At 40.6% G+C, this 12,500-nt stretch overlaps 1 protein-coding gene across 2 annotated transcripts in view; it reads left to right on the top strand.

Annotated features, from left to right (window-relative positions):
• LOC118387475 (cyclin-dependent kinase-like 1) overlaps nt 1-12,500 on the top strand; it is a 29,471-nt gene that overhangs the window by 4,704 nt on the left and 12,267 nt on the right. For both annotated transcript variants that reach the window (XM_052473970.1, XM_052474026.1), the window contains exons 4-8: nt 3,755-3,827; nt 4,066-4,156; nt 6,120-6,320; nt 6,441-6,523; nt 9,029-9,085. In XM_052473970.1, coding sequence (XP_052329930.1) covers nt 3,755-3,827; nt 4,066-4,156; nt 6,120-6,320; nt 6,441-6,523; nt 9,029-9,085 — 505 coding nt within the window. The remainder of the gene's footprint in view (nt 1-3,754; nt 3,828-4,065; nt 4,157-6,119; nt 6,321-6,440; nt 6,524-9,028; nt 9,086-12,500) is intronic.

Genomic DNA, 12,500 nt, shown 5'->3' with positions numbered 1-12,500 from the left:
GTAATATAGATATCAATAAAGCTATGATACAAAATAACTCAAAAGTTAAAAAAAAAAATCCTTTCTAGCACGCAGACATTAGAAGTATTAGCTGTTCCAAAAGCAGCACTTCCTGGGGTCCAACACAAAACATGACACGTAATACAGAATATCATTAGACAAGAACAGAACGTTGTGTTTTGTGGCAGAAGTTGATGGCCTGCAGCGTCTGCCACACTATACTCTTCAGTTGGACCCCATGGACCCTGGAGGAGACCAGAACACAACGGGATGTTTTCTAGAACACACAGACACCCCTCTCTACCCCACACACTCTCCGTTCCCAAGACAAAGGGCAGTGTGTGTATTATGTTAGGAGAAAGCTTCCTCCCTCGCTGCCTCACTACAGGTCCTTTACCCAGAATGCCACGCAGCAGAAACTCAAGCCGCCACTGAAAACAAAAGCTGTGGTTGCTAGGGGCGACATGCATATACAGTTGCCCGGGTGATAGAGAACTGTTTAAAGCAACAGTCCGTTTGGATGTAACGAGAAGGGATCTGAGAACATAACAATATCACGATGATTATAATGAGGATTATTATGATGAATTTACAGTAGCATTACATATCACAATGATTATAATGATGAATTTACAGTAGCATTACATATCACAATGATTATAATGATGAATTTACAGTAGCATTACATATCACAATGATTATAATGATGAATTTACAGTAGCATTACATATCACGATGATTATAATGATGAATTTACAGTAGCATTACATATCACGATGATTATAATGATGAATTTACAGTAGCATTACATATCACGATGATTATAATGAGGATTATTATGATGAATTTACAGTAGCATTACATATCACAATGATTATAATGAGGATTATTATGATGAATTTACAGTAGCATTACATATCACGATGATTATAATGAGGATTATTATGATGAATTTACAGTAGCATTACATATCACAATGATTATAATGATGAATTTACAGTAGCATTACATATCACAATGATTATAATGATGAATTTACAGTAGCATTACATATCACGATGATTATAATGAGGATTATTATGATGAATTTACAGTAGCATTACATATCACAATGATTATAATGATGAATTTACAGTAGCATTACATATCACAATGATTATAATGATGAATTTACAGTAGCATTACATATCACGATGATTATAATGAGGATTATTATGATGAATTTACAGTAGCATTACATATCACAATGATTATAATGAGGATTATTATGATGAATTTACAGTAGCATTACATATCACAATGATTATAATGAGGATTATTATGATGAATTTACAGTAGCATTACATATCACGATGATTATAATGAGGATTATTATGATGAATTTACAGTAGCATTACATATCACAATGATTATAATGATGAATTTACAGTAGCATTACATATCACAATGATTATAATGAGGATTATTATGATGAATTTACAGTAGCATTACATATCACGATGATTATAATGAGGATTATTATGATGAATTTACAGTAGCATTACATATCACAATGATTATAATGATGAATTTACAGTAGCATTACATATCACAATGATTATAATGATGAATTTACAGTAGCATTACATATCACGATGATTATAATGAGGATTATTATGATGAATTTACAGTAGCATTACATATCACAATGATTATAATGAGGATTATTATGATGAATTTACAGTAGCATTACATATCACAATGATTATAATGAGGATTATTATGATGAATTTACAGTAGCATTACATATCACAATGATTATAATGATGAATTTACAGTAGCATTACATATCACGATGATTATAATGAGGATTATTATGATGAATTTACAGTAGCATTACATATCACAATGATTATAATGAGGATTATTATGATGAATTTACAGTAGCATTACATATCACAATGATTATAATGAGGATTATTATGATGAATTTACAGTAGCATTACATATCACAATGATTATAATGAGGATTATTATGATGAATTTACAGTAGCATTACATATCATGATGACTACAGTTGAAGTTGGAAGTTTACATACACCTGAGCCAAATACATTGAAACTCAGTTTTTCACAATTCCTGACATTTAATCCGAGTAAAAATCCCCTGTTTTAGGTCAGTTAGGATCACCACTTTACTTCAAGAATGTGAAATTATTTATTTCAGCTTTTATTTCTTTCATCACATTCCCAGTGGGTCAGAAGTTTACATACACTCAATTAGTACTTGGTAGCATTGCCTTGAAAATGTTTATCTTGGGTTAAACGTTTCGGGTGGCCTTCCACAAGCTTCCCACAATAAATTGGGTGAATTTTGGCCCATTCCTCCTGACAGCTGGTTTAACTGAGTCAGGTTTGTATGTCTTCTTGCTCACACATGCTTTTTCAGTTCTGTCCACAACATTTCTAAGGGATTGAGGTCAGGGCTTTGTGATGGCCACTCCAATACCTTGACTGTGTTGTCCTTAAGCCATTTTGCCACAACTTTGGAAGTATGCTTGGGGTCATTGTCCATTTGGAAAACCCATTTCCAACCAGCTTTAACTTCCTGACTGATGTCTTGAGATGTTGCTTCAATATATCCACATAATTTTCCTGCCTCATGATGCCATCTATTTTGTGAAGTGCACCAGTCCCTCCTGCAGCAAAGCACCCCCACAACATGCTGCTGCCACCCCAGTGCTTCACGGTTGGGATGGTGTTCTTCGGCTTGCATGCCACCCCCTTTTTCCTCCAAACATAACGATGGTCATTATGGCCAAATAGTTATTTTTTTGTTTCATCAGACCCGAGGACATTTCTCCAAAAAGTACGATCTTTGTCCCCATGTGCAGTTGCGAACTGTAGCCTGGCTTTTTTAACGGCGGTTTTGGAGCAGTGACTTCTTCCTTGCCGAGTGGCCTTTCAGGTTATGTTGATATGGGACTCATATTACTGTGGATATAGATACTTTTGTACCTGTTTCCTCCAGCATCTTCACAAGGTCCTTTGTTGTTGTTCTGGGATTGATTTGCAATTTTCGCTCCAAAGTACGTTCATCTCTAGGAGACAGAACGCGTCTCCTTCCTGAGCGGTATGACGGCTGCGTAGTCCCATGGTGTTTATACTTTCATACTATTTTTTGTACAGATGAACGTGGTACCTTCAGGCATTTGGAAATTGCTCCCAAGGATGAACCGGACTTGTGGAGGTCTACCATTTGTTTTCTGAGGTCTTGGCTGATTTCTTGTTTTGTTTTTTTTGTCAAGTAAAGAGGCACTGAGTTTGAAGGTTGGCCTTGAAATACATCCACAGGTACACCTCCAATTGACTCAAATGGTGTCAATTAGCCTATCAGAAGCTTCTAAAGCCATGACATCATTTTCTGGAATTTCCCAAACTGTTTAAAGGCACCATCAACTTAGTGTATGTAAACTTCTGACCTACTGGAAATGTGATACAGTGAATTATAAGTTAAATAATCTGTCTGTAAACAATTGTTGGAAAAATGACTTGTGTCACTGCACAAAGTAGATGTCCTAACCCACTTGCCAAAACTATAGTTTGTTGACAAAAAAAAATGTGTTTTGTTTTAATGACTCCAACCTAAGTGTATGTAAACTTCCGACTTCAACTGTATGTGTTTCTGAACTATTGACAACAACTAAGTATCCCTCTGTAACCTCTGACCTCTGTGTGTTCTATAAAACATCCTGTTGTGTTCTGGTCTCCTCCAGGGTCCCTGAGGTTCAACTGAAGAGTATAGTGTGGCAGACGCTGCAGGCCGTCAACTTCTGCCACAAACACAACGTTAGTTTCAGCTAATTCTTACTTCTAATGTCTGTGTGCTAGAAAGGATTTATTTTTATTAACTGTTGAGATATTTTTATTTCATAGCTTTATTGATATCTATATTACTTTTCAGTTCTATAATAGTGTGTGCGTGTGTGTGTGTGTGTGTGTGTGTGTGTGTGTGTGTGTGTGTGTGTGTGTGTGTGTGTGTGTGTGTGTGTGTGTGTGTGTGTGTGTGTGTGTGTGTGTGTTGCAGTGTATTCATCGGGATGTGAAGCCAGAGAACATCCTCCTCACCAAGACAGGAGTCATCAAACTCTGTGACTTTGGATTCGCCAGGATCCTCAGTAGGTCACACACACACACACACGCACGCACGCACGCACGCATGCACGCACGCACGCACGCACGCACGCACACACACACACACACACACACACACACACACACACACACACACACACACACACACACACACACCCACCCACCACGGCCCGTGAGTACGTTTGTGTGCGCTCAGCGTTCTATGTTTCTCTAATGACTAATTCAACAAGGAGCCTAAAGATATCAGCTGCTGTTCTGGTCTCCTCACTTCCACAGCAGGGAAGTATAGGGAGGAGAGGAGAGGAGAGGAGAGGAGAAGGACCAGCCACTCAACTGGCCAGTCAGCCTGTTAGACAGTCAGCCAATCAGCCAGTCAACCGGCCAGTCAGCCTGTTAGACAGTCAGCCAATCAGCCAGTCAACCGGCCAGTCAGCCTGTTAGACAGTCAGCCAATCAGCTAGCGAGTCAGCCATTTAGGCAGTCAGCCAGTCAGTCAATAGGCCAGTCAGCCTGTTAGACAGTCAGTAAGTGAGTCAAAAACTTCATCCAGTTAGTAATTCAGTTAGCCAATCAGCCAGTCAGCTAGCCAGTCAGCCGGTCAGTCAGTTAAGCAGTCAGCTAGCCAGTCAGCTAGCCAGTCAGCTAGCCAGTGAGCCAGTTCAGCAGTCAGCTAGCCAGTCATTAGCCAGTCAACCATTTAGACAGTCAGCTAGCCAGTCAGTCGGCTAGTCATCCAGTCAGCTAGCCGGTCAGTCAGTCAGCCAATCAGCCAGTCATTCAGTCAGCTAGCCAGTCAGCCGGTCAGTCAGTTAGCCAGTCAGCCAATCAGCTAGCCAGTCAGCTGTTCAGTCAGTCAGCTAGCCAGTCAGTTAGCCAGTCAGCTAACCAGTCAGTTAGCCAGTCAGCTAGTCAGTTTTTCCACAACCACGGGTCATTACGAGTGTCTCGTAATGCCCTTTGGCCTGTCTAATACTCCTTCAGTCCTCCAGTCCTCCATCAACAACGTGTTTCGGGACATGCTGGGACGGGGCGTAGTGTTCTATATAGACTACATTATGGTCTATTCTGCTGACCGCGTCCAGCATGTCTCGTTAGTCAGGTCTGTGCTGAGAAGACTGTTGGAGCATGAGCAGGAGAAATGTTTGTTTTTCCAGTGGTCCGTGTCCTTGAAAGGAAGTGTCCTTCCACGAAGGGAGTGGAGATGGAGGAGCAACGCATCAGCGCATTCAGGTCATGGCCCATCTCCAAGTCCGTGCAACGCAGTCCAGCGATTCCTGGGGTTCGTCAACTAATTCCGGAGGTCATCCGGAGCTTCAGCACGGTGGTTGCGCCTCTTACCTCCCTGCTGAGAGGAGGTCCCCAGCAGCTTCGTTGGACGGCGAAGGTCGCAGAGGGCGTTTGACACGCTGAAGGCACGTTTCACCACTGCTCCCGAACCCTAACTCTCCTTCATCGTCGAGGTGGATGCCTCCGAAGTAGGAGTCGGGGCATTGTTATCCCAGCGCACCGGAACCCCTCCATAGCAGCGGCCCGGCACTTTCTACTCCAATCTAGTGAGCCCCGCCCAGAGGAACCACGACGTAGGGGACCGGGAACTCTTGGCGGTCAAGAAGGCTCTGAAGGCGTGGAGGCACTGGCTGGAGGGATCCAAACACCCTTTCCTGGTGTGAACGGACCACCGCAAACTGGAGTACATCAGACTAAACCCAAGACAGGCCAGGTGGGCTCTGTCCTTTCCTATAAGCCAGTCTCGAAGAATGTGAAGGCGGACGCCCTGTCTCACCTCTATGACGCAGAGGAGAGGCAGGAAGAGGAGACCTCCATCATCCCTCCGTTCCGCATCATTGCGCCAGTGGTGTGGGGATGCTAATGTTATTCAATGTCTCTCTCTCTCTCTCTCTCCCTCATGTTATTCAATGTCTACATCTCTCTCTTGCTCTTCTCAGTGTAATTTACATGTTATTCAATGTCTCTCTCTGTGTTCAGCGGGGCCAGGTGATGACTATACAGACTATGTGGCTACTCGGTGGTACCGGGCTCCAGAGCTCCTGGTGGGTGATACTCAATATGGAGCCCCGGTGGACCTCTGGGCGCTGGGCTGTGTATTCGCTGAGCTACTCCATGGAAACCCTCTCTGGCCTGGACGCTCTGACGTTGACCAGCTCTACCTCATCAGAAGCACTCTAGGTACACATGTGAGAAGGAGCCAATTTATTGTCAAGGTTAATTTTTCCAAATGACAGCTGTTTGTTGTTTTTGCTTTATGTTGCCTGCTACCTGTGATGACCTCCGTTCTGACCACATCAGGTGACCTGATCCCTCGTCACCAGCAGGTGTTCCGATCCAACGTGTTCTTCAGTGGAGTCAGCATCCCCGAGCCTGACACCACGGTACCTAACTATTTATATATTTATATACTATTAATATATATATTTATATACTATTAATATATATATTTATATACTATTAATATATATATATATATTTATATACTATTAATATATATATTTATATACTATTAATATATATATATTTATTTATATACTATTAATAGATATATGTATTTATATACTATTAATATATATATTTATTTATATACTATTAATATATATATATTTATATACTATTAATATATATATATTTATATACTATTAATATATTTATATACTATTAATATATATATTTATTTATATACTATTTATATATTATTAATATATATATATATTTATTTATATACTATTAATAGATATATGTATTTATATACTATTAATATATATATTTATTTATATACTATTAATATATATATTTATATACTATTAATATATATATTTATTTATATACTATGAATATATATATTTATTTATATACAGTACCAGTCAACATTTTGGACTCACCTATTCATTCAAGGGGTTTTCCTTTATTTTTACTATTTTCTACGTTGTAGAATAATCGTGAAGACATCAAAACTTTGAAATAACACATATGGAATCATGTAGTAACCAGAAAAAGTGTTAAACAACTCGAAAAAATATATGAGATTATTCAAAGTAGCCACCCTTTGCCTTGATGACTGCTTTGCACCCTCTTGGCATTCTCTCAACCAGCTTCATGAGGTAGTCACCTGGAATGCATTTTAATTAATTGATTGTTAAAAGTAGTCACCTGGAATGCATTTTAATTAATTGATTGTTAAAAGTTCTTCTTAATGCGTTTTAGCCAATCAGGTGTGTTGTGAAAAGGGAGGGGGGTATACAGAAGCCCTATTTGGTTAAAAACCAAGTCTATATTATGGCAAAGACCAAGTCTATATTATGGCAAAGACAAATGACAGGCCATCATTATTTTAAGACATGAAGGCCAGTCAATCCGGAAAATGTCAAGAACTTTGAAAGTTTCTTCAAGTGCAGTCACAAAAACCATCAAGCGCTATAATGAAACTGTCTCTCATGAGGACCTCTCAGAGTTACCTCTGCTGGAGAGGATACATTTATTAGAGGTACCAGCCTCAGAAATTCCAGCCCCAAAAAATACTTCACAGAGTTCAACAGACACATCTCAATATCAATTGTTCAGAGGAGACTGCTTGATTCACGCAGGCCTTTATGGTCGAATTGCTGCAAAGAAACCACTACTAAAGGACAGCAATAATAAGAAGAGACTTGCTTGGGCCAAGAAACACGAGCAATGGACATTAGACCGGTGGAAATCTATCCTTTGGTCTGATGAGTCCAAATGTTTGATTTTTGGATCCAACCACCATGTCTTTGTGAGACGCAGAGTAGGTAAACAGATGATCTCTGTATGTCTGGTTCCCACCGTGAAGCATGGAGGAGGAGGTGTAATGGTGTGGGGGTGCTTTATTGGTGGTACTGTCAGTGTTTTATTTAGAATTCAAGGCACAATTAACGAGCATGGATACTACAACATTCTGCAGTGATACACCATCCCATCTGGTTTGTGCTTAGTGGGACAATCATTTGTTTTTCAAAAGGACAATGACCCAACATACCCCCAGGCTGTGTAAGGGCTATTTGACCAAGAAGGACAGTGATGGAGGGCTGCATCAGATGACCTGGCCTCCACAATCACCTGACCTCAACGCAATTGAGATGTTTTGGTATGAGTCGGACCGCGGAGTGAAAGAAAAGCAGGCAACAAGTGCCCAGCATATGTTGGAACTCCTTCAAGACTGTTGGAAAAGCATTCCAGGTGAAGCTGGTTGAGAGAATGCCAAGAGTTTGGAAAGCTCTCATCAAGGCAAAGGGTGGCTACTTTGAGGAATCTCAAATCTCAAATATATTTAGATTTTTTTAACACTTTTTGGTTACTACTTGATTCCATTTGTATAATTTCATAGTTTTGATGTCTTCACTATTATTCTATAGTGTAGAAAATAGTAAAAATAAAGAAAACCCTTGAATGAGTAGCTTTGTCCCAACTTTGACTGGTACTGTATACTATAACTAACTATATTACTATATCCCCTGGCCTAGCCAGACACTATGGTACCTTACTATAGATACTATACTGTACTATAAATACTATAACTAACTATATTACTATATCGCCTGGCCTAGCCAGACACTATGGTACCTAACTATATATACTGTACTATACAATAAATACTATACTATAACTAACTATATTACTATATCCCCTGGCCTAGCCAGACACTATGGTACCTAACTATATATACTGTACTATACAATAAATACTATACTATAACTGACTATATTACTATATCCCCTGGCCTAGCCAGACACTTCGGTACGGTTCCAAGGCTATCTAATTTTATATCAAGTCTATTAATAACATCATATCACTTTCTGTTGATATCATCATATCACTGTTGACAGTATAGTATTTTGCCTGATTATTCTCTGTTCTCTCTGTAGGAGCCCCTGGAGAAACGCTTCCATGGTGTGTCCTCTCACGCTCTCACTGTCATGAAGGTCTGTGCTTTATACCTACCGTTAGTAATATCTGGTGACTGACTGTGTAAAGAAGAATGGCGTCGGAGGGCATGGCTACCGTTGTACTGGCTCCTAACGAACTGTGCTGTTTTCTTCCTCACATTGTTTGTAACTTATTCTGTCCATAATGTTGTTGCTACCATCTCTTATAACCCTTATTCTGTCCATAATGTTGTTGCTACCATCTCTTATAACCGAAAAGAGATTCTGTATATCAGAACAGCGATTACTCACCTCAACTGGAAAAATATTTTTTCTTTAATGAGTCCGACGCAAAGGATTTACGGCTTCTCCGAGACCAGGCCCAAATCCCCGTCATTCGCGTGTGGAAAAGATGGAAATACAGGGGGAGGAGATCGGGGTGCCTTGTGAGAATTTGTCGTCGAGTGGGTAGCCCACCTCTACCATCTGTTCTATTAGCCAATCACTAGAGAATAAACTGGATGATCTCCGCTCGAGACTACCTTACCAATGGACATTAAAAACTGTAATATCGTATGTTTTGCTGAATCTTGGCTGTATGACAACACAAATAGTGTACAGTTCCGTGCATCGGCAGGACAGAACAGCTACGTCTTTTAAGACGAGGGGTGGTAGTGTGTGTCTATTTGTCATGATGTCTATTATCAAAGAGGTCTCGAGGTATTGCTCGCCTGAGGTAGAGTACCTCATGATAAACTGCAGACCACACTATCTACCAAGAGAGTTTTCATCTATATTTTTCCGGAGCTGTCTATTTCCCACACAAACTGATTCTGGCACTAAGACTGCACTCAATTAACTCTATAGGGCCATAAGCAAACAAGAACATGCTCATCCAGAAGCAGCACTCCTAGTGGCCGGGTACTTTAATGCAGGCAAACTTAAATCCATTTGATCTAATTTCTTCCAACATGTCACGTGTCTAGACCACCTTAACTCCACACAGAGGTCGATACAAAGCTCTCTCTCACGCTACATTTGGCACAACTGACCATAATTCTATCTTCCTGATTCTTGCTTACACGCAACAACTAAAGCAGGAAGTACGAGTGACTTACTCAATATGGAAGTGGTAAGATGACGCGGATGCTACACTACAGGACTGTTTTGCAAGCACAGACTTGAAAATGTTCCGGGATTCATCCAATGGTATTGAGGAGTATGCCACCTCAGTCACCTGCTTCATCAAAAAGGTGCATATCATCAACGTCATCCCCACAGTGACCGTACGTACATATCCCAACCAGAAGCCATAGATTACAGGCAACATCCACACCGGGCTATAAGCTAGAGCTGCCGCTTTCAAGACGCTAATCAGGATGCTTATAATTAATCCCGCTATGCCCTCAGACGAACTATAAAACAGACAAAGCGTCAATATAGAACTAAGATTGAATCCGACTCTGTCTCTCGTCGGATGTGGAAGGGTTTGCAAACTACTACGGATTACAAAAGGAAACCCACCTGCAAGCTGCCCAGTGTTGCGAGCCTACCAGACGAGCTAAATGACTTTTATTCTTGCTTCGAGGCAAGCAACACTGAAACATGCATGAGAGAACCAGCTGTTTGGGATGACTGTGTGATCTAGCTCTTGGTAGCCGATATAAGACTTTTCAACAGCTCAACATTCACAAGGCCGAGGGGCCAGACGAATTACCAGGACGTGTACTCAGAGCATAAGTGGACCAACTGGAAAGTGTCTTCACTGACAATTTCAACCTCTCCCAGATATATAATTTCAACCTCTCAACCCCTCTCTCAGATATCAACAAACACTTGGGTGGAGTCATTAAAACTTGTTTTTCAACCACACCACAAATTTCTTGCTAATAAACTCTAATTTTTCCAACAACCGTTTACAGACAGATTATTTCACTCTATCACAATTCCAGTGAGTCAGAAGTTTTCATACATTAAGTTGACTGTGCCTTTAAACAGCTTGGAAAATTCCAGCAAATGATGGCATGGCTTTAGAAGCTTCGGATAGGCTAATTGACACCATTTTGAGACAATTGGAGGTGTACCTGTGATTTTATACCTTCAGAAGTGTAATGGGTGTCATCTTCTGAAGAGGAGGAATCGGACCAAAGCACACTGAACACTGAAACAAAAATGACAAAGTGAATAAACGAAACCGAAACAGGTGCAAAACACACTAAACAGAAAACAACTACCCACAAGAATCATGTAGGAAAAAGCTGCCTAAGTACACAATGATAGACAGCTGTCCCTGATTGAGAACCATATCCGGGCCAAAACTATGTCTGTCATAGTTGAAGTGTACCAATGATGAAAATTACAGGCCTCTCTCATCTTTTTAAGTGGGAGAACTTGCACAATTGGTGGCTGACTAAATACTTTTTGCCCCACTGTATATCCACAGTAAAATGACTCCTATATTGACATAACCTGAAAGACTGCTCAGCAAGGAAGAAGCCACTGCTCCAAAACTGCCATAAAAAAGCCAGACTACAGTTTGCAACTGCACATGGGGACAAAGATCATACTTTTTGGAGAAATTTCCTCTGGTCTGATGAAACAAAAAGATATTGGAGTGGCCATCACAAAGCCCTGACCTCAATCCCATAGAAAATTTATGGGCAGAACTGAAAAAACGTGTGCGAGCAAGGAGGCCTACAAACCTGACTCAGTTACACACGCTCTGTCAGAAGGAATGGGCCAAAATTCACCCAACTTATTGTGGGAAGCTTGTGGGAGGCTACCCAAAACATTTGACCCAAGTTGAAAAATTTAAAGGCAATGCTACCATATAATAATTGAGTGTATGTAAACTTCTGCCCCAGTGGGAATGTGATGAAAGAAATAAAAGCTGAAATACATCATTCTCTCTACTATTATTCTGACATTTCACATTCTTAAAATAAAGTGGTGATCCTAACTGACCTAAGACAGGGAATTTTTACCAGGTAAATGTCAGGAATTGTGAAATACTGAGTTTAAATGTATTTGGCTAAAGTGTATGTAAACTTCTGACTTCAACTGTACATGTTTTAAGCAGTCCACCATAGTCCCTGTGGCCAAGAAAGCGAAGGTAACCTGCCTAGATGACTACAGCCCTGTAGCACTCAGTAGCAATGAAGTGCTTTGAAAGGCAGGTCATGGCTCACATCCACACCATCATCCCGGAAATCCGAGACCCACTCCAATTTGCGTACCGGCCCAAAAGATCCACAGATGACGCAATCTCATTCGCACTCCACACTCCTCTTTCCCTCCTGGAAAAAGGAACACCTATGTGAGAATGCTTTTCATTGACTACAGCTCAGTGTTCAATACCATAGTGGCCCTCAAAGCTCATCACTAAGCTAGGGACCCTTGGACTAAACACCTCCCTTTGCAACTGGATCCTGGACTTCATGACGGGTCGCCCCCAGGTGGTGAGGGGAGGCAA

Source organism: Oncorhynchus keta, chromosome 1, assembly GCF_023373465.1.
Source record: "Oncorhynchus keta strain PuntledgeMale-10-30-2019 chromosome 1, Oket_V2, whole genome shotgun sequence".
Lineage (NCBI taxonomy): Eukaryota > Metazoa > Chordata > Actinopteri > Salmoniformes > Salmonidae > Oncorhynchus > Oncorhynchus keta.
Note: the sequence above shows the minus strand (reverse complement) of the source record. Positions and strands in the feature narration are given on the sequence as shown.